The sequence below is a fragment of the Kryptolebias marmoratus genome, linkage group LG15, assembly GCF_001649575.2.
Source record: "Kryptolebias marmoratus isolate JLee-2015 linkage group LG15, ASM164957v2, whole genome shotgun sequence".
Taxonomy (NCBI): domain Eukaryota; kingdom Metazoa; phylum Chordata; class Actinopteri; order Cyprinodontiformes; family Rivulidae; genus Kryptolebias; species Kryptolebias marmoratus.
The window spans coordinates 16717747-16740731 of NC_051444.1; the positions used below are offsets into that span (position 1 = coordinate 16717747).

The following is a 22985-nucleotide window of genomic DNA, read 5'->3' on the forward strand; positions in this document are numbered from 1 at the left end:
ACACATCTTTGGACTTTTTTTTTTTGGTGCCCTTCCCTGCATTAAAAACAAACAGCTCTAGCCTTTAGTTTCCCACTAATTAACACTCCTGTTGATGGAAGGAGAAACATTCCACAAATACAGTGTGTGAGATTCCTTTATCGGGTTTCACCATCATCGTGGAGGATATTTAAAGACTCACCTGGAGGAAAGATTTCAAGGGTAGAAAATGAGGGAAATAAAAACTTTATAATGGCAACCAGTTATGGTTATGAGCCACATTTCAAGCTTTTCCTCTTGGTTTTCTGTGTGCCAGAGCGTTGTCTTGTTCCTTAAAAGTAATGAAATATTAATTTCAGTGCGTTTCTGCTAGATATATGAAGAGAGTGAATTTTGTTTATTCTGATGGCTCAAAAAAAATATAGATTATACTAAAAAACACACACAGCATCTCACATAATGTGGTTGCTCTGGATAATACACACACATTACCTTTAACACACTGGCTCTTTATCAACCTCTCACCAAAGGAAAAGGTGAATAATCATGTTTTTCCTCATTTATGTGTGTGTGTGTGTGTGTGTGTGTGTGTGTGCGATCATTTGTCTGTACTGCAAGCAAAACACCTTATGAACCACCAGACAGATTTTAAGGATTTTATCGAAACTTATTTTTATTGTTTGACTACTTTTGGCCATATTTCAATGAAAACAAACAACTTTTAATCGGTCACTCACCTGATTTACACAACAAAAAATCATTTAAACCTATTTCTAGCCTTCCTAAATCTCTGTTTTTTTTAATGGAGTGGAGAAAATAACCCCTTATTATATCATCATAATTACTGAGACTTGAGCATAAGACCTCATATTTAAAACAGGAAGTCAGCAGCATAATCTGGAGGTGAAGGGTAATTACCAGCAACAGAGGGTCCTGTGAATCCAGCTTCTTAGTTCCATTACAGGGGAAATAAAATCCAGCATTTTGGTTTTAGTTTGACTTTCCTGTGGATTTGTCCCAGAGGCTGGACTACACGAAACCCAAAGAATTACAAAATACAAGACAAATTATTCCCACATGTGACCATTAATGACAAACAACTGTTGCGAGGTTAAGTTACTGACATTAAATCAATTCTCCCACTAAATAAAAATGCATTTTTTTCTATCATACCAAACGGCAGAGGTGAGTGATTTACTCTTAAATTGACTTTGGTTCACTGACGCCGAACTGAGTCACGTTCATTAAAAAAAGCATAAAACAACAGTGAAGCTTAAAACCCAAATCCTGCTTCCACCGCTGCGTTGTTAGTGACAAAAAAAAAACAACTCACAGTCATGCCATGCCAGCTTGGCGTCATGTCTGATTACAACCAGAAGCAGAAGCAGAAAAATAAATAAAATAAATAAAGCCATCACTGGAGGCTTTGCTGTGATCATGATGTATTGTTTTTTGTGTTTTTGTTTTTTTTTTTCCAGCAGAAGCAGGAGCCAGCGTGGAAGTAAAAGTTTTTTTTTTATATATATACATATATTTTACATCGTGATGCTGATAGGGGCCAGATGTTGTTGGTCAGTTAATGTGTATATCTACAGATCCAGTAGAAGCTGTAAAAATGAATATTCTCCAGATGGGTGCTTAGTATGTGAAACAAACAAGCAAACAACATCAACAACAACAACAAAACCCCACACACAGCCAGCTAGAAAACTGACCCAGGGACATCAGGTGTCAGACTGGTCAGGAAGATCTAAAAAGAAATATAGGGTGGGGAAATATTTCTTAAAACACTGACATATGGCATCTTTTTTTTCTCTTAAATCATTGAGAAACCAGTTGTTTTCCTACGGGCTGAGCTCCATGTTGCTGAGACACTTCCTGTCAGAAGTCTAATGACATTGGGCTGTAAGCACATGCATGAAGTGCTTGTTGTAGAGCTGAGTTTAGGGCATGCAAGAAACAATGTGTGCTGAGAATCCCGGGGTGACAGGGAGCCTTCTCGGGCTCCATCCATGCAGAGTCTTGAGCTCTGCCCACGTACTTAACTCAATCTTTTTATAACTCCCGTAGTCGTGGGAAAAATGAAACTGGGCTTGACACGATGGCTTCTTTCTTTCTTTCTTTCTTTCTTTCTTTCTTTCTTTCTTTCTTTCTTTCTTTCTTTCTTCTTTTTTTTTTTTTTGGTTGTTGTTCTTTTAAACATCCTCCAGGGTTTTTCTATCACTGCTGTCGACGGCCGGCCCCGGGGCCCCTGGTTCACTTGTTTTGCGGGGCGAACATTTAGCCCAAGAGAAAACGTTTCCCTGAAAGTTTCTGGGGAGGAGGGGGAGGTGGGGAAGGACGGCTGGATTCATGAAGCATTCCAATAAAGTTCATGAGGGGAATCAAAAAAACAAAACAAAAAACAACCGGCTGCAGACCTGCAGGCCACCCTGCTGCTCTGAAGCTACATTTTCAAGCTTTTTTTTTGTGTTTGTTTTACATGCAGGGATGCTGACCCTGAAACTGCTCCCAGCACTGCAGCTCATCATGAATACAAATGTGTTAAAAAACATTCTAATGAGAGAGATAGAAAGAAAAAACATGCATTTAAAAAGGGATACTTGTGTCCTTTGCACATTCAGATGTGTCCAAAGCCCCACTCCAGCTCTACATGATCTGTAGGGTCATGAACTGGCAAAGGGTTATGTTACCATGGCAACTTTGCACTGCGGCTGGATGGATGAGAAGGGACGGACAGGGAGGCCAGAAGGAAAGGGAAAAAAAAGTTCCCGACTAACAGAGTGTGAGGAGGAATGCGAAGGTATGCGGCGGCATTGTTCGGCAAACATCTCAGGAACGCGTACGGGAACGTTATTTGTGCTTTCGGGCTTTGAGTCCGCAAGCCCGGCCCTGCTCGTCAGTCCATCACTGACGAGCAGGTTGCAGTCAACATCTGTGGTGACGCTCAAGGTGGTGATGGAGAGGGGGCACGTTTCACTAATCACTCATCAGGGAGGGAAGGGATCAACGGACAAACTTACACTCTTTTGTGTTTCGCTTCCGAGCTAGAGGACGAGAGGAGAAAAAAAAAAGGACACGTTAGATTGAAGTAGTGTAGTGTTGCCTGGCAACAGCACTGAAAAACCCGGCAGCGTCTGGGGGTCTGCGATTTCCTTTTTAACTTTGTGTTTGTCCTCGTGCACACTCTGTAATCGTACCCAGCAGAGGGTTGGAAGAGACTGAAGCAAAGTGAATTAAAAGACCTTCAGTTTGAAACTCTAAAAATCGGTTTCTGTTGAGGAAGGGTGGAGCTGTAGACGTTTTGGGCGAACCTTGTACGTAAATAACGTCATGTGTGACACCGTGCGACATTACGTGACCTTGCGAGATCTTACAGCACTCAGAGTACGTGTTGAGGATGACTCTCAGCTACTATCACATCTAAATCTAGTTCGATAACTCTGTGTTATAGCTAGTTTTGTCTTTGGTACAGTCACTTAACTGTGAGCTTGACTCCAAAAGCTATCTGTTGTGGATCTGCATCCAGTTATTATTCACAGAGTTTCCTTCTGGTTCCTGAAATATTTTGCTAACAGACAGATACACTATCACACACAGATGAAAGCATCTGGTTGTTAAATATCAGTTTTATTGCTAACAGTACGATACTTCATTGTCGAACATGTTTGGGGTGGTTCATGTAAATATCTACACGATCTAATGTTTCCAGAAGAGCATCGCAGGAAAGTGTCACACATGCTTTTGAAACATTTTGTTTAATGATGTTTAGACCCTGTGTCAGTGAGGTCCAGATGCTGTTTGTTTTTTCTTCTCTGTGAATGGATGCTGCGGAGTCGAGGGATTTGTGGTGATGGGGGGAGGGGGGGGGGAAATGGAGAGCAAATGAATTGACCTTTGACCCTTTGTTCCAATAAATGGTCATTTCTGGGAGGTTTGACTCGTTCCAAGTAAACCAAACTGGCACTCTGACGCCATCTAGTGGCGTATAGTTATATTTATTTTTATTTATTTATTTTTGGGGGTTTGGCCCATTTGTAGGAGAACACAGAACACAGTCTGAGTGTAGCTGGAGAACTGACATACAGAATTTATTTCAGAAACAAACAAAGAGACGGAGCGAGAGCTTTACTCCACAACAATCTAATACAAGAAAAGAAAAAAAAAAGAGAAAAGAGAGAAAGATTTCCCCTCACAGTTGGGAGCAAACACCCTGGAGAACCCAGAGCTGTGAACAGTTCTGCTAAATCCATAATGAGGGTGCACACATGCTTCGGCTCGGCTGCGGGGGAGTGACCAGCTGCCTCTGCCAGACTCCAGTCCAGGCACATCCTGAGCCGAGGAGACGGATGAGGACGGCCAGTAAAGTGGAAATCATTGGGCTGCTTCAACTCAGGCAAAATTCTTCTTGAGAAAGTTGATGAGTCCGTTGGTGGACGAGTCGTGGGAGTGGACCTCTGCGGTATCCTTCAGTTCTGGCTCGATTTTCTTAGCGAGCTGCTTCCCCAGTTCAACTCTGACAGTGCAGAGGAGATGAAAAGGGAACATAAATAGCAGAGGAGGGATTCATGGGTTCATGTTTTTGAATTATTCTCAGCAATACAAATATGCATGATGACTTATAACTCTTAAATTCAAACATGAAAACTTACCCCCACTGATCAAAGCTGTTGATCTCCCACATCATACCCTGGACAAAGATCTTGTGCTCATACATTGCTGCAAAACACAGATTAATTAATGTAACAGCAAAACAAAGAAAAGAAGTCGAAGTGGCAGTTCATTACCTTACAATACAATTTTCAAGGTAGCATGTAGAGCCGTTCATAATGCAATGTATTGTGTTTGCTCAGCTTGGCAGAGCCGGTTTAAACAGACTGTTACTATGCAACAGTGTGCAATGTCCTCACTAAACCTCCTCTGGATATTTCAGCATTTTATTACATATCTGATGCTGCTATTACATGTCTGCAAGAATAATTTCTATACGAACCTCTACAACTGAAGAAAAACTCACGTTCGTAATCGTGCAAACGCTGATTCAGCACTTGCACTATTGTCCTCCTGTTTTTTTTCTTTCCATGCATTTTTTTTTGCAGTCTAACTGCATATTAGTGTTATTTTAGCCATTTGTTTGTCAGCATATTCAGCTCATTCAGGAGATGGGGGCTATGGTTTTAGGTTTTTATAACTTTTATACTTTTTAAAATAATTCACTTTATTTACAGATATTTCCCACAGGAGATCTCTTCAATTCCTTAAAAAAATATTGTTCTTTTTTGACATCTGCTTCAGCATATTTGCTTGTTTTTGACTCCTTATGTCACTTGTAACTATTAGTTACTGTTCTGCTACTTCTTGCTAGAGTCTGGCTGTTTTCAGCTCCTACATAGCATTTTGCTACTTTTAGATTTATGTTAGCCTGTTGGTACTTTTAGCTCGTAGGTAACCTTTTCCTGTGTTTAGCTTTTAGCTAGTGCTTTGTTACTTTTGGCTATTAGCTATTGTTTTTATAGCTTCTAGCTAGAATTTGGCACAGAGCGAAGAAGCAGGACCCACCTTTAGTTGGAAACTGTTATCCTTTGGTAGATGCTCCTTCTATACCCAACCCTGACTGCCTAATGTGGGACAAATTCATCTGCTGATTGATGCATCTTTCAAATCAGAAAGAAAATGTTTCTGTCTTTCTTTGCCTCTTTTTCTGTTATTCTTTTATGTTTGGTGCTGCCATAAAACTCCTGGATTCTTTAGGCTTTTGAAACACACCTCAGTTGTAGTTGAGTCTGTAAAAACATCCTAAGTTTTTCCTAACTTTTCTGGAAATGGCTTTAAATTCCAACACTTTGTAAAAAATGCATTTCATGGACTGCTTTCCTCACCTCAGAGAGATGGGAAAATATTGCATTGACAAAATGTAAAAAAAAAAAAACAGCAACAACAACAAAATCATTCAGGCGTCATAAACATAAATGGTATAACAGAGGTGACATTTTCTAGCAGGGGTGGTTAAGTCTCACCTATAAGCGCTCCCAGAGTGTAAGGTGTTAATTTCTTGAAGATAATTGAGTTGCTTGGTCGGTTTCCTTGGAATACCTGCATTCATGAAGCACAAACGTTACATAATAAATTCCATGTCTCTGGAAACCTTCATCACAGAGCAGAGTCTGCATGGTGCATTCATGGTCACTGGGGGGCACCACCTTCCCTGGTCTCCTGCCTTTCCTGCTCCTCCTCCTAACAAGCAGTGATACATTTTCTACAAGCTCCATGAGATCAACACATCTTGTAAAAAATTGTCTAGACATATATGAATACATATTTTTACTCTGGGAGTTGCACAGGTTCATTTTTTTATGTAAAAGATTCATATATCTTTTTTAAACTTTACCTTGTGTGGCAGGAGTTTCTCCAGAGGCTCTCCGCTCAGTCCACTTGCCTCCAGCTCCTTCCTGGCCTCCTCTGTGGTCTTACCCTTCATCAGGGCTTCTGTCTGAGCCAGAAAGTTGGCCAACAGGATCTGAAACCACAGAGGACATAGTTGCCACCAGTTTCTTTGAGCAATGAGTGCTTGATAAGGTGAAATGGATTATGTGAATTTTCCTTACATTGCTAAATGTGTGTTATGTATTTTTTTTTTTTTTCACAGAGACGATAGACGCCAGCCATACCTTGTGGTGCAGGTTGTCCCTGATGGGGTGCTGCGTCTGAGCTGGGATCAGGAAGTCAGCCGGCACCATTCGGGTTCCTGCAGTCCACATGTCAGACTTCATTAGTGCCACCTTTTTCCACATGTATCACTTATAACCCCCATGTTTTGTGAAGCAGATGCCAGATACCAGTGCTGCCACATGGACCGGATGAAACCCAGACATTGACTGAAGCGCCTGAGGAGCACCTGGAACAGTTCGAGTTGTGCATACCTTGGTGGATGAGTTGGTAGAAGGCATGCTGCCCATTAGTCCCAGGCTCTCCCCACACTATCGGCCCAGTGTGGTAGTTCACTCGTGCTCCGTGGTTAGTGATGTACTTTCCATTTGATTCCATGTCGCCCTAATTAACAAACACTCATTATTAGATATTATTAAAACTATCAACAAGTTTTAAATTTTGTTTCCTGGCTTCATTTTGAGCAAAACAGTGTAAATGATGTAAGTTTTTTCAAAGTTCTGTTCTTGCACCAATGTTTTTTTCTCCTCTTTTTTTAAAATATGAGCTGACGCAGAACTTTGTGAGCTCTGCCGCGGCCTGCGGCCTGACCTGCTGGAAGTAGGCGGTGAAGCGGTGCATGTACTGGTCGTAGGGCAGCATGGTGTGAGTTTCAGCGTGGAAGAAGTTGATGTACCAGATGCCCAGCAGAGCCAGCAGGACGGGAGCGTTCTTATCCAGGGGAGCAGTGCAGAAGTGTTTGTCCTGCAGCAGAGAAAAAGCAAATTAATTGAGATGGTTTTTTTTTTATTTATTTGGTATTTCCAATCCACAGGGGCCTGTTTGAACAGTTATTTCATATTTGAGAGGTGACGCAGTGAAGCCTTCTGTCTCGTCCTGGTGTACGTACCATCCAGTGAGCTCCTGACAGAAGCTTCTCAAAGTTGTCGAAACCTGATGGGGAGATGCAGAGGAAAAAGTTGTCTCTCCGTCAGTTTCAGAAAGGCCAATCCCTACATATTTGCTGAAGCCAGAACTGGTAGAACTTTTTAGCTGTGCGAGCAGCACGCCTCGATTCATCCAGCACTGCAGTCCGGCTGAATTATTGATGCAGGTATTGAATAGATTTTTTCAAACATCTGCGGACACAGCCATGAGACTGAGAGAAAGAATCCTGACCACTCTGGTGAGCCCAGACTCTCTTAGTTTTGTTACATCCTCACAAGCACAATGGAGGTGGTTTTGCATCTTAACCATGGTGGCTTTAAATAAATTAATGAGGAGTTATTGTCTCTGTGCAAACTTTTTTTTTTCTACAGTACCTACCAATATGTAAGGCAATAGCCATTCCAATTGCAGACCACAAGGAGAAACGTCCACCAACCCACTGTCAGAGAAAAACAAACCAAAACATTATAATAAAAATATTAATATCTATGCATACAGTTGTTTTCAAAGGCTTATACATACATGCACTTATCATGGACATGAATGTTAAAATAATTTTAATCTTTGATTCATTTTTCCTTGGTGGAATGATTACACTGTATAACACACAACTTCAAGGATTTTTGAAAACAAGAAGTGATTGCTTAAGTTTGAGTTTGGAGTGGATTTTCTCTCGTCCACACAAGGTCGAACTGACACACAGGCTCAAATATATGCATACACTCCCACTGATATTTGGAGAAATGTCTCTTAGCAGGTTGAGCCTCCACCACACGCTTTATATAGCCGCCAACAGACTTCTGGTAAAACTCTGGCTGATGTTTGACCTTTCTTCCCAGCAGAATTGGTAGAGTTCGTGTAAACTGGTTGGTTTCCTGGCACAGACTTGGCTTTTAAGCATAGTTCACAAATTTTGAAGAAGGTTGAGGTTGGAGCCTTGGGAAGGCCTATCCAGAAGCTTAATGTTAGCATGATTTCTCCCTTCAGAAACCAGTTTTAATGTGTGTTTCAGATCAGCATGTTGTTGGAACACCCAATTCCGTCCAAGTTTTCACCTGTACCACAGCATGATGCTCTCACCGCCATGCTTGACAGTTGGTACAGTGTTTGAAAATCTCACCATGACTCTTCAAACATACTTCTTGTCGTTGTAGCCATACGTCTAAATCTTTGTCTCATCTGACCATAAAAAAAACTTTTCTTCAGACATTTAGCTTGCCCTTGAGGGCGACGGCAAGTTTCAGTTGCTTTTAGAGCAAAGGCTTCTTTTTTGCTTGACACCCTTCAGTCCATAGTGATGTAAAACTTGCTTCACTGTGGAGAGTGACATTGGTGTTCATGGTAGCCTTGATGGTGGGTTGTTTTTGGGTTGTTCCTGAACATCCTAGTCAATTTAATTTGATTTAAGGGTGACAGATACAGTCATTTGTTATAGCTCTAAGAGCAGCATAGTCAACCCACTGACTGCTGTCAAAAAATGCTTTTTATGGTGGTTCAGAAAACTACCAGCTGCAGTCAATCATGGTCACCGATGACAAGTTACCAAGTTTTGGCTTTGTCAAATTAAAAGACAGCAAAAAACCTTTAGCACCATTCAGTGAAAGATTTAGGTGAATGTATGGATATGAATAATTTTGCTGGAGAAAATCCACAGGAAATTCAGTCTTGTGCACCTAGTTCAACATTGGAGTTCTATGATGGAAAAATGTCACATGACATCCATGCTCATGATGAGTGGATGTAAACTTTTGACAGCACCTGTTTTTCTTACAAAAGTCACATTTTTGTTATATTTACAAAAGAATTTACCATTTAACATGGGATATTTTGCTCTCTTCATTAGGTAATTTACAGTTTATAAAAGCTTTGTGTGTCTGGTTGATCTATTCCTCTTTACAAACAGAAAACATTGCAAAATCTGCACATTAGATGCCAATGTCTCGGTGATGTTAAGGCCACGTTAACGAGCGCTACCTTTTAAATACCAACAATGTAACTAAAAGCAGCTTTCTGACCTTCGATGCAGCTCAGCCTTCACTGTAACCTCTGCGAGAGGAAAGGTCACCACCAATAATAACTGAATCTAAAGAGAGGGGGCTTCTGATTACCCAACAGCTGCTCCCCTGAGCGTCTGTCCCACCTTCTTCACAGGTCAAAAGTCTAGTGTATTTATAGCAGCTGCTCACATGCCCCCATCGCAGCGTGGGGATGAAAAGGGGGGACCTGCGACACACAGCTTTGAAAAGCACTCACGTCCCAGAATTCAAACATGTTCTCCGTGTCGATGCCGAAGTCCTTCACTTTGGGCTGAGAGGGCAGACAGAGAAGAGCAGGAGAGGTTAGACGTTTAGACGCGGGGATCGAGATTCTTTAAGCTGGACAAAAAAAAAAAGAATAAAACTCTTACAACTTACAGCATTTGTGGAAAGAGCCACAAAGTGCTTGGCAACAGCAGCTTTCTGTTGAAACACAGCACATCATGATTAATAAGGGCATCAGTCAGAATACTAACTGAACCCTACTTCACTCACATCTTTGGCATGTTCGAGGAACCAGGCTTTGGCTGACTCAGCGTTGGTGATGGTTTCTTGGGTGGTGAATGTCTGCAGTAGAATAGAAGGAGGAAGTGGTAAAATATTATCTAATGTTGCACAACTCTAGATAGCAAAAATTAAAAAGGCATCGTTGAGTTTGATACATTTAAACAGAAATTAACACCTTCCCTGAGTTGTTAAGCTGATTTAGCTGTTGCACTACTGCCAGACATGAAAGACACATCGGCTCACAGGATTCGACTCAATGAATGGAAATTTCAGCTGAAGCCTCCATAACTTGCAGCTATTTACTCTTTAACAGGCAACACTGCGTGAAGCGACTCTGGTTTAGTTTTAGTGATGCTCTTGAGGTGATCCTGCTACCTTAGATGCAATAATAAAGAGGGTGGTCTCAGCATTGAGGTGTTCCAGGGTTTTGGCAACGTGAGTTCCATCAATATTGGACACGAACCAGACACGGGGTCCACCCTTGGAGTACGGCTTCAGGGCTTCAGTCACCATCAGTGGACCCTGCAGTTCAAACCAGACCTCAGAGTTAGATATAAACACGTATCCCTTGTGATTCAGTAGTCTAATTGTTTTTTTTCTTTTTTTTTATGTGCTCACAAGGTCTGATCCTCCAATTCCAACGTTCACAACATCCGTGATGGCCTTCCCCGTGTAGCCCTTCCACTCCCCACTGCGAACCCTCTGCAGCAAAACACATGCACAAAACGGTTTCAGCTGCAGACGGTTTGCGGATTCTCGGTCTCTCGGTTGGTTGCACTCACGTGACAGAAGCCCTTCATCTTCTCCAGGACCTTGTTGACGTCTGGCATCACGTCCTTGCCGTCAACCGTGATGGGAGTTTTGGAGCGGTTCCTCAGAGCGACATGGAGCACAGCTCGCCCCTTCGAACACACAGCAACAGCTCACACAACCGGATACACAGTTTTCCTCACCACTAATTGTTTTTATGCATGTCAGCGTTGCATTCGCTGTGTTCAGTGTTCACTGTATCAAAATAATAAATGTGTGAGCTATATTTAAGTTGAGTTGGGGTTGACATTTGGCAAGCAATGAGCACCTCAGTGAAGTTGATCTTCTCTCCAGTGAACATCTTCTTCCTGGCAGCTTCAATCTCTCGGGACTTGGCCTGAAGAAAAAAAAGTAAATTAGTTCTACAGCAACCCAGTGATTAAATAAAATCCTTTGTTCATTTTTTTCAAATGAATGACCTGTCTGTCAAAGAAGCATGTATAAGATGGATGTGTACTGCTGGTTTAAAGAGCTGACAGTTCAGACTGATTATTGGGAAAATAAAAGGCTGGAAATCGTCCAGGTGGAGATGAAATTACCAGGTCAATCAACATTTTCATGACTTCATCTGTGATGAGATTCTTGGAGTAATCCAGAAGAATGTCTCCATCCTCAGTGTTCAGTGTGAGGCTGTCCAGACACAGAAAAAAACAATGACCAAAACAGCAGACATTTTCGTGAGGGTGGTGTGGAACTTCAGAAGAGCTTTTCTCTTGAACATCAGAGACAAAGCTACAATATGAACACAATTTAAACCCGTTGTGCCTTTGGTGAAAAAGGTGCAGATGTTGTAAAAGCAGTCATACCTGAACTTGCTGAATCTGTCTTTGTCTGCCTCAAACATGTGCCTCATGTTGAGGTTCAGAGCGTGGGCTGTGTACCAGTCCTGCAGCTTCTGAAAGTTGGGGTCCTGAGTGAGTCCCATGCTGTTCAAAGGAAGGCCTAGCTGTGCTCCGCTGTGCTCCGCTGTCAGAGCTGAGTGGAACCGAGTAGGTCAAAGGGGGAGCTTTTGAAGATCGCCCAGTCTGGGTTCACACTCCCCCTCCTCCTACATGAGACACATGATATAAAAAGGCTCATGTCTGTCACACTTCCACACTGTCCTGCTGGGTTACTGAGCAGCAGTGGTCACATTAGATGCCAAATTTCCTTTCTTTTGTACCCTCCAACAAAGAAAAATAAACCAAAGATTTTGTTTGTGAGCTATATGGCACAAAACAGAAATCCATTCCTCATATTAAATGTAAAATATGATGAGGTCAACTTACTTAATGCTGGTTAAGGTTATGGTTTTTGTTTATCCATTTTTTATTATTCAAACACAAGTCGAAACCTCTTTTAAAAGCCTTGGGGTACATATCACGTTTAAGGTGTGCTTATTTAGTGGTCTGGTGTCTGTGTGGACTGGCACAAAGCTATGCTGCATCATGGAAAAAGGCGTGTTAGTTGCTGCTCAGTTTTATAAACTGATCTGAGAAATATCTACGCCCTCTGATGACTGCATTCTGAACCATAAAATGCAGCATGTAATATCCCTTCTTGAACGTTAGAGGGCGACAAAACTTAATCCTGTGGATTTAGAGTTTTCTTTTTTCACCCACAATTAAAAGAAAATGTGAATACAGAAAACAACAACACAGTGGTTTTACTGACTGAACTAAAACAGAATCTCACTACATTGAAAGGGGTAATATATATATATATATATATATATGAAACAATTATGCAAAAAAATCCAGTTCAAAGTTTAATCGACAATGCTTTCTTGACTCCCTATTCCAATTAGGTGCATAAAAAAGTACATAAAAATGAATAAAAAAATTACTTTTAAAGGTTTTCTAAAAATATAACCTGCATAATTTATACATAAGGAAAGTGGTGCAGTTCTTAAATCATGAAAAAAGACATATAGTTGTTTATTTAACTGAATAATTTAATCTTTATGCTATTTATATTTATTAAATTGATGATTACAAAACACAAAATTAAAAATATATATATATATTAGAGCTAAGTTAAATTGTATGCTATTTAAACAACAAACTATAATTTGCGCAAGCACCGATAATCGTTGACAGTGTTTTAAATAAAAAAAAACTAACACAGTAATTCTTGAATTTGCTTAGAAAGTTTCACCGGAAACGTTTTTTTTAACATTGTCGCCAATACTTGTTTTATTCTGAAAGTCCCACCGGAAGTGTTTGTGTTTAATCGACGCAGGCTTGACTGCGGTCACTCACACAGACAGGGAATTCGCTGTCAAGAGGGTGGATGCCTAAAGCTGGTAAGCTATGCGTTGATTTTCTTAACGTGCTCTTATAGTTTCCCTCGTGTTCTAGTCGACACGTCGGGGCCATTTTTTCGCGTTGAAGTGTGAGGCTGTAAGTACCGCCGAGCCGCTCGCATTAGTTTGTGCTTCCCACCACATCTGAAAACCATGTCGCAGAGGGCTAGCCGAGTAGCTAACAGCTCCTCGCCTAGCTTTGTAGCTAACCTGCTTAGTATCAACGCATCGGCGATGTGTTCATTATCGGACGCAGCTCACTTTGACGCGGATATTTCAGTTTTTCTGTCAGCATCGAGGAGCCACGCTTCTTCAAACACTCGTACAACTGCTTTCAAGAGGGCTGGTGGAGCATGTAACATTCTTGAAGCGTAACCGCTCGGATAGCGGTACACGAACCCAGCGTGAAATCTGCTGCTGATCTGTCGAGGCTATCGAAGGAAGAGCGGTTGGCGCTCTCGCCCGTCCGTCCTGTTGTCACAGCCTTGTGGAGAGTGCGGACGCCGCTTTTAGATTTGATCCACGTCTTGACAGCTTTCAGCCGAGGCGGTACAGGTAAGGGACAGGGGCGGCGGTGATCCGTTGAACGAGCCGTGAAATGCTCGGCAGCAGCGACCTGCCTTTGGTCCTTTATGTCCGATAACGGACCCACCTGGGCGGTCTCAGTTTGAAGTTATGCGCTGCGCTCGGTAATAATGACCCAGGCGGCGACGACGACAAAAAAAAAAAGTCTCATAGGTAGGACAAACGGGACGACTGAGACGTCGTGTAGCGAGGTTGGCAGGCTTTTTGTAAAAGCGCAGGAGCGGGGTGTTTGGTTGTGTGTGTCCGCCGGGGCTGGATGTCAGAGTCTGGAACACGGCGGACCCAGCCGTGTTGCCGGGGTGTGTAAGCCGTCTGGGTAGGCCGAGGCGTCTTCCTGTCCCTCGGTGCTCGGACGGTGGCCGTGTCGATGCGCTGATCCCGCCGCAGCCTTCACGGCGACACCGCATTTAGGGCGTTTAAAAGGCTGTATTAATAGCTGCGACATAGCGTTCCCATGACTGGGGCCATGTCATCCCAGCGAGTTTCGATGAAACCGGCTCAGACGGCGCTTGCGAGGATTGGGATCCTGGGGTTTGTTTGTTTGTTTGTTTTTGTTTGTTTGTTTTTACGCAGTCTTGAAAAGTATGGCATTTGTTTTTTGTATTTTCCAGGCAAGTGTAATTATAAACAGGAACAGAGCACACACACACACACACACACACACACACACACACACACACAGAAAAAAAAACACCTGTGTTCCGAGCTTCTAAAAATAAATGACTCAAGCATGCAAAAAATGCTTTTCAAATTCCTTCATATAAGAGGTGGAAACTCCAAGTTGCTCACAATAGCAGCTATGTGCCTAATTCAGAAGCAGATTACAAAAGGCCTTATGAAGCTAACCAGACTTAAAGCCATAATAGCCGTCAAAATACGCAGCATTTTATGTTTTAGATTTGAATTTTCATGCTTCTAACACATTTTCCACACCATACAATGATTGTTTGGGAGCTGATGCAACTCCAACTAATCAGGGTTTTTCTTAAAGTTTCCGTAGAGAGCAGCGAATATTAATTCCTTGCCTTTTTGTTTACAACCAAATTCAACAATCGGTTTGGGAAATTAGAGTTCAGGATATCTCTGCACAGCTCGCTCATCTGATCTTCGCCCCCAACGTTTGCCTTAACACGAACAGCTCGCAGCTCTTAGTCACCATTTCTTTTCATAAAAATAATTTTTACCTTTTGGATTCGGCGCCTCTGATTTCGTTGTTCTTCCTCTGTTTACATCTGGGGATTTTTTTTTTACCTACTCGATATCCGTCGCGCGCCAAGGCTGTCCGAAGTGTACTCGTCAGTGTTCGCATGTAAACAAATGACTCCTGATTGTTGGCAACAAAAACACGACAATGCTGACTTTATTACAAATGATTCTGTAGACATTTAGTAGTGAATGATGCATATATAGTGGATATTTCTTTTATCACAGATAATACACAGAAGGTTAAAATCAAAAACATGTTAGTATTTTTTGACAGCTATTATGGCTTTAAAATGATGAAGACTATTACCTTGTGTTGACTTTATTATGTGAAACTTGGTATCCAAGCCATAAAAACTTTGTAATTTACTCTAAAAAGTAACATGGTTTCACAAAATGGACACTGCTTGGCAAAGAGTTGACCAGAAACATTTTTGTTTTCGCCATCTTTGTTTTTAAATAGTTTTAGGAGCATGTAGTTAAATCATGCCCACTCTGCAGATTTACAGTAAATTTTAGTTTTGGGAAATGGCTTGAAAGTTCAATGACAAAAATCAGAAAATCTGTTTCTAAAACTGTCATTTTAAAGTGGAAGTTTTCTTGTGCTCCTCCTCCTGCTAAAATGGGTCTTAAAATAACTCATTTTAGACGATATAAAATCTGCAAAACAACTGTAGTCTCAAGGAAGGAGCAAACCGTTTTGCTGTCACATGAAGTGTTATTTTCTTGAGGATTGACATGCCGTGTTAAATTCCAACTTCAAGCGAACAGCACCGCAGATTCTGGTGTTAAAATGCCCAGCCAATATTTTGGATGAGAGTTGGGGAATTTCTTCATTTATACTCATTTCTACTTGAAGAGAATCGTACAAGATCAGCTCACACAAATGCTGTTGATTATATGGGGTTTATATACCTTCATGTACGCAGCTGCTGAAATAAAGTAACATTGACCCGCTTCGCTCCAGGGTTGTAAGCGTCTACAGTCGAGCCAGATGTCCGTTGCTGGACTTTAGAAATTGTTAGAAATAGCAGAAGAAACCAACTCATATTTGACTAAAGAGATTTATCTTGATTAGTCTATAAATATTACTTATAATTGTGAGGAAACCGTGCTCTCCAGTTGCATTGAAGTGTTATGTTAGCCTTGTTAAACCTATAATTTTGGTATTTTTTTCTAATATTGTCAAACAGTACTGTTAAATAGTTGTACAGAGTTTTTAAAGAGTAGGTCATATGTTGAAAAAGTACTTTTACTTGTGTGCTGTGCAGATGAAATTGCTGCCTAATGTTAAAACACAAGTTTTGCCATAAACGAAAGGTTCTCATAGTAGAGGTTTTCATTGTTTTTCTGAAGTTTTTGCAGGCTTGCACACGTTGTTAAAAACGATCTTGAACCCACAGCACCTGCTCCAGTTGTGTCACCATGGAAGTGCAGGTTTTGCTTTCTAAAAGTCCCGTCTCTGCTTAAGCTCAGTCTGCTCAGTAGCTCATTCATCTGTGTTACGGAAAGGTCAGCATATTTGTTGGACTACGTTTTAGGCTCCAGTTGTTTCTGTCTCTTTGCAGTGTTGTCATATTTTTTATTTTTTGACTGGGAGTGACACTTTTCCTCAGTCTTACATGCAATCCGGATGCATGTGTGAGGAAGTCAACACAGAGACATGAGATTACTGTTTGCGCTCACTTCGGGTGGAGTTCCAGGGATGTTTCCTTAAACAAAGGAGCTTTCTGGTGTTATTGCTGGGGCATGGTCTAAGATTATACAGGTGAGCGTTACAGTGGAGTCTCTTCCAGGGGTCCAGTCTCTGTTATTATTTTTGAATTCTTTCACAATAACAACCTTGAGTTTCAGGTTTTATTTTGGTTTTGGAAGTTTGAGCAATCAGATTGAGTTGATTACATATTTTGGCCTAAAAATATTTTGAATATTTGTTTTTTTCCTACAGATGGTTTGTTTCTTCATCACTCTATAAAAGCAAGTACTTCTAATCATTCATGTTAGTGTTGACATTACTCAAAGTTTAATTCTGCGAAAGTGACTGAGTTAATCGCTATGTGCTTACAATATTTAGTATTAGGGTTTTATTAGACCATATATTATTGGGGTTTTTTAAAGTTTGCAAGCTTAAATGCTGTTTAAATAAGTGAGGAGGAGAATCTTGCTTAAATTAAGTATATTTTAGCACTCCACACATTCAGTAATTCCAGATTGAGATTATTTAAAAATATATTTTTTGTGTAGTTACTCACATTGTTGATCTAAGCATATAAAAGTTTACCTGTAAACCAGCTGTCTTACTGTCATAAAAACCCATCAAAGTGTTTATTAATATAGTTGAATGTCTTGATACTTTAATGTAATATTTTGACACTTTGAAACAGTTTTATATTAGTGATGCTTTGTTGTTGAAGATGACTAGAAACCAAGGATTTGACACCATTTTGGGCTACAGCAAAATCAGTATAATTGGTGCAAAAGGCCATTCAACAAAAATGAGATTTTAAATGCTGCGATAGTTGGGCCACTTCTGGCTGAATTACAAAAAAGCAGATCATTTGAATGAAGTTACCTCCTCATATTAGTCAATATCCACTCACATTGTGTGGCAAGTGTCTTTTGGATGCAAAAAACTAACAGCTCTGTTTGCATCACTCTGCCACGTGGTCTGGGGTAATGAAGGAGGATGTCCAGTATGAAGGAGAATGTCCAGTTTAAAATTTCTACTACTGCACGTTTGTTTTATTTTGACATTTTTTGCACACAAATCGGCCTTTTTCTTACAGCAGGAATAAATAGGACACCAGTCCACACAGTGAAGCAGCAGCAGGTCCAGCCGCAGATAAGTGGGGGGTGAGGGCTTGTAGCATGGGAAATCTCACTCCCGTCTCCTGGGAAACCAGTTCAGTCTTGGTTTGTGGTCGGCTATTTGCCCTTCAGTCAAACGCGGCCTGTGAGATGCGTGACTCCTCATGCACTGGAGATGATCAAATACTGTTACACAGGAATCAGGGCTACCATGTAACTCTTGTTCAGCGTGATTCTTATCTTTATAACCCCTGCAGTAAATCATGCATATTTTTTCTTTTGTTTTGTTTTGCTCATGCTTTTCAATAAGCATGTCAGAGTTTAGGGTCAGCAACACAAAAAAGGCAAATAAAAAAAAGCTAAAAAGAACTAAAAAAGATTTGATCTGTTGTTTAACACCATTGTGGCATAGACTCAATCTATCATTTGTCATATATATCATTTATATTGTGCTCACATTTTACTCTCTTAAATTGAATGCACTTTCTTCATTAGCCTTTTTTCCTATCATGACTCCTTTATACCTCAATTGCAATATATATATATATATATCCGTATATACTTGCTGGCTAGAAATACAGCATCCTGGTGGCTGTAATGCAACCCAGCTTGCAACCTCAGTATACTGCCTGTTTAATATAGGCTGAGGGAAACATTTTCATCCCTGCAGGTTGTCACCAGCCTTTCATGAATGGAACTGACGTCAGATCCTTTCATCACAGTTCTCACTTGTTGAAACTCACTGGTTGGGCCCACTAAACCCACTCCATTGTACGCGGCTATTTGGAGAGGATATCTGAGCTTCTTCTGTTTGCTTACTCGTGATATTGAAAGGCATTTATAGTTGACTCAAATGCTCATATTAGGTATGACCTGAAGGTATTTTGTAGGTTTGAATTTGTCTATTTGTTACAGTGACTCTCTTGGTTGGATTATAATCGGGTAAATAAACATTGCAGGTTTCTGACAGATGTGAAAAGATATATATATTTTTTTGCTACAGGAGTATAAAAGGCTTCACTCTGGGTTTTGAAAGTCTCCTTTCTACCAGGAAAAACGCGTAAAAAAATTTATTTTTAGTTTCAAACTCTCAGAACAAAAATGGGATCAAAACAGGATTAGTTGCTGGAGCAGAACCCAGCGCTGACGAAAACCACCAAAATCTGCAGCTGCCAGAAGGAGAAACCCAATATTGATGATAGAAAATCTATTCTTGTGTTTTAATGTTTAATAGTAGCCAAGGCCCTTTTTTCCCCCTTCTTCCTCTCACAAAGTCATGCAGCTGCATGTGCAAGTCTGTTTTTTTTTTTTTTTTTTCTGTGCTATGGTATGAGGAGACTGGGGCTGCCACAATACACTCCTTGTGTTCTGTAGGCCAGAAGAGCCCAGCTCAGCTCCTGTCACACAGTTGCTCGCGGCACTTGTCCTGTCATTTGGACTGACCTCCTCGACCCGTCTGCTGATTCTCAGCAATGTGACTTATTTGCTCCTTGAGAACCTTCAGTGCAGCTTCTCCAATCAAATATCCAGCCTGGCTTTTTAAACTCAATTAGTACATTGTTACGTACATGTTCGGTACTTGATACTTTGTGGTGATTCTCCACAAGTATTGTTGGTTTCGTCTGACCTGCTTTTTTGCTCTTATTTGAACCCACATGAAGAGACTTCTGGGAATATGCATTCCATTGCTTCATTGACAACAGATGTAGAGGAAAACATAGAGAACTTTTTTTTTTTTTTTAACTTTGAACTGAATCTTTTGGAGTGTCTAAAAACAGTGCAGTGTGGGGCAGCTGTTTTGTCCGTGCAGGCTGAAACAGACTTCATGAGAGAGCTAATGTTGGGTCTGTGGCTGGAGCATCAGAGACTTGTGTTTGCCTCACAGTGGCAGATGGATAAGGAGCTGTCAGCGTTGGTAACAGCTGTCCCCATCCCGAGCTACTCAACCACCAAGTTGTGATGTGACAGTGGCACAAATACAGCTGACTATTCAAAAGTAGCTGATGTTGGTGCCATCCAGATAGACAATGTTGTGAAGGTTACACAAATAGACCTCTGCCTAAAGAGATGAGCTGGTTCATTTGGTTGAATCTGTTCAGGAAGTTGAAATAAGTCTTTGCACACCTGAACTTATCAGCATTTTTGAAACCTATTTTGCTAAAATTCCATTACCATAAAACAGACATGTCTGTTGCTATGTTTGAAAAGATCAGGATCTCATTTTTGATACCAGGATTTACTACATACCCATATCCAGTGGCATACTTGGCTTGAAATTTTTGTTGCTGGCGACAGGGAGCTTGCTTCAGGAAACCTAAGCCCCCTTCCTGTCGAAGTAAAGCAGCTGACAAGTACGTCGAGTGGGGAAGTAGAGCTAACATTAGCCCTAAGCACCCCTTGCTCAAGGTGGAACACTGAATTGGGCTGGCACACCGCCACTACATCTGAAGAGACGCTTCCATCACATGTGTTTGTTTGGGTGCAGTCTATAATACAGTACGCTCCGCAACAAGAGGCTGGCAGCCAACTGAGCTATCCAGAGAAGCCCAGAGGCTTCATTAATATTGAAACCACGTCTGCCTGTTGTGGGATAACCTCTGCTTACGTTTTGTCGCTAGGAAGGAAGTGTAGACCTTCTAAGAATTGTCACTTAGATAAAGTAGATTATGGTTTTCTTTAAAACATCAATGTTGACTTATTTCAAAATGATAGTGGCATCAGCTATACAAATTCATATATTTTAATGACTATTGGAATGTTTAAAGATCATTGCCCATCCTCTCATCCTTACCAAGTAAAGTCACAGAGTGGGCTCAGCAGATGCTAAAGCATGTAGTTCACCGACGTTCTGCAGAGTCAACATCTAAGACCTCCAAACTTCACGAGGCCTTCAGATAAGCTCAAGACCAGAGTGCAGAGAGCTTCATGGAATGGATTTCCATGGCCGAGCAGCTGCATCCAAGCGTTAAATCACCAAGTGCAATGCAAAGTGTCAGATGCAGTGGTGTAAAGCACGCCACCACTGGACTCTAGAGCAGTGGAGACATGTTCTCTGGAGGGACGATAACGCTTCTCTGTCTGGCAATCCGATGGACGAGTCTGGGTTTGGCTGCTGCCAGGAGACCGGTACTTGTCTGATTGCTTTGTGCCAAGTGTAAAGTTTGGTGGAGAGAGGATTACGGTGCTGCATTGTTTAAATATTTCTTTTTTTTTTCTCTTCTCCTTTTCTGTAAAATGACAGACCTGTCATCATCAGCACAAATGTTTCTGTACAGTTTAGTCATGGAAATGTGCTTTAAATGTATGTTGTGATTTTTAAAGCTGTGGTCAAGCTGGCAAACTGGTAATCCTGCTACTATTGTCATTTACATTCAGTAATTTACATTTGTGTCAATTTTGTTCCGTGTGGTTAATATTTAAAATTTTAGACTTCCTCCAAACACCAAAGTGTGTATATATGCAGTTTCTGTTCCTTCTTTCACTTATCTTGAAGTGTCAAAAGCTCCAGGCTAGTTATGCTCAGGTTTACTTTCTACTCCACGAAGGCTGATATCCTATTAACCGTCAACCAGTAGGCATCGTGGGGCACCTTGCAGCTTTTCACCGTGCCTGTAATCCTAGGGATTTCACAGGTCTGCACTCTTGCACCAGATAACTGTTCTCAACCCAGCCTTGGATTAAACTCTTATGTAACTTGAGCTAAAAATGCTTAATTTATTAATTAGTTGATCAACAACCACAATAAATGATTATTTTCTGCAATTTTTCTATTCAAACAATAAATCTAGCCTTTGAGAATAATCATTTTAAAGGCATTTAGTTTGGCTCTGAAAAGTTAAAATGACAGTTTAAAAAATAAAATATGTTATTGGGGAAAAAAAACAATTGGAGAGCTCCAAAAAAAGAAGTCCTATTCTTAATTTCAACCCCATAAACCAATGTATGATCATGATCAACTTGAACTTGGTAGGGGAACCTCACTGTTTGATTCAGTGATGATTCAGAGGGCTGAATCATCACTGAATCAACGCACCTCATGCTTTCATAATCAAACAAAATCCTGAGGATAGAATCTCTGACCTAAAAGAAACCAACTACTTTGCTCTACACACCAGGACAAAAGCATTTTCATTCAAACAAGATTTTGGGAGCTACATGAACAAAAAAACTGAGTTAAAATGCTGATTACAGTGACATAAAGCTCTGTGGCAGTAGATGTCCATGCATCGCATGTTAAAGCTGCCCTACCTGGTTTCTTCAGTGTTTCCGTGCCTGTTGTAGAGTGTGGGGATGGTTGTGTCAGTGTCTTTGACACAAAATGATCATGTTCTACTATGGCTCCAAACTGTGAAACTAGCGCAAGTCCTATTCAGTTTCTGATTGTGGACGCAAATCTTTCACAGTAAGGGTTGCAATGGACTTTGTCATTCACTTCATCTTCTCCGAGTTAGCCGGGAACTTAGACGTCGCTCACTCGAATGCTCCTCTGGTTAGCAGCAGCAGTGAACTAACACTGGTTGTTTTTGTTTTGTTTTGTTTTCCTCCTCCAAGTTAAAATGTGTACACAGCTCGCATATAGTGTGCCTCTTATCAACATTGTTTTTCACTTTAACTGTCCCTCAAACTTAATGGAATCTAAGATTAAACAATATTTTTTGACATTTTTAAATTGAATCAGAATCCATATAGCAGTGCATTAACCCCCCCCACACACACACACACACACCTTTGATTGATAGTGTTGCTACTGTGAAGTTTGGATAAATCAAAACAATCCATGCTGCATATAACCTGAAACTACTGACTTTTACTAAAGCCTTGACAAAGAGACCTTATTAAATATGAAGCTGTCATGTTTGGCATCTGATCCACATGTCAAAAATAACAGTGACTGTAATGTTGTGGGATATTGGATCATTGCCCCCAGATTACGTGGATATTAAAATGTGTTGACCACTGTAAGCCAGCAACAAATGTGCAATGTGATTTATATTCAAGTCGCATATCTCAGCAGCATCTGTTTTGTAGAAATTGCCAAGCTTTGCTCTGGGCTATCATGGTCAACAAAACTATCAGATGTAAACGTGAATCACTGGCAGAGCAAGTTGTACCAGCAAGATACAGCTGAACTGATAGCAGTTTTCAATGTCTCTCAGTGAAGTCTCCTCAAATTCATTTTT

At 40.9% G+C, this 22985-nt stretch overlaps 2 protein-coding genes across 2 annotated transcripts in view; one reads left to right on the top strand and one right to left on the bottom strand.

Annotated features, from left to right (window-relative positions):
• Positions 1 to 4043: 4043 nt before the first annotated feature.
• On the bottom strand, positions 4044 to 11920 carry gpib (glucose-6-phosphate isomerase b). The gene is made up of 18 exons (XM_017428726.3): positions 11732 to 11920; positions 11465 to 11555; positions 11194 to 11262; positions 10898 to 11017; positions 10734 to 10817; positions 10491 to 10637; positions 10104 to 10175; positions 9987 to 10031; positions 9826 to 9879; positions 7951 to 8011; positions 7535 to 7578; positions 7237 to 7389; positions 6900 to 7029; positions 6648 to 6724; positions 6368 to 6496; positions 5997 to 6072; positions 4632 to 4698; positions 4044 to 4495 (listed from the first exon to the last, which is right to left on the bottom strand). The coding sequence occupies exons 1-18, from the start codon at positions 11848 to 11850 to the stop codon at positions 4372 to 4374; spliced, it is 1662 nt and encodes a 553-aa protein (XP_017284215.1). The 5' UTR covers positions 11851 to 11920; the 3' UTR covers positions 4044 to 4371.
• A 1198-nt stretch (positions 11921 to 13118) lies between these two features.
• The window catches only part of garre1 (granule associated Rac and RHOG effector 1), a 32390-nt gene continuing 22523 nt past the window's right edge, over positions 13119 to 22985 (top strand). Inside the window, exon 1 of the mRNA XM_017428695.3 lies at positions 13119 to 13209. The gene's annotated coding sequence lies outside the window, so the exon portion shown is untranslated. The remainder of the gene's footprint in view (positions 13210 to 22985) is intronic.

What these genes read in the sequence shown, in the direction of transcription:
- gpib (XM_017428726.3), bottom strand. Translation starts at nt 11,850, where the DNA reads ATGGGACTCACTCAGGACCCCAACTTTCAGAAGCTGCAGGACTGGTAC. An exon ending in TGGCTCTTTCCACAAATGCT is followed by an intron (nt 9,880 to 9,986) that starts GTAAGTTGTAAG and finishes CTGCCCTCTCAG; the next exon opens with CCCAAAGTGAAGGACTTCGG. An exon ending in GGGACAACCTGCACCACAAG is followed by an intron (nt 6,497 to 6,647) that starts GTATGGCTGGCG and finishes CTGTGGTTTCAG; the next exon opens with ATCCTGTTGGCCAACTTTCT.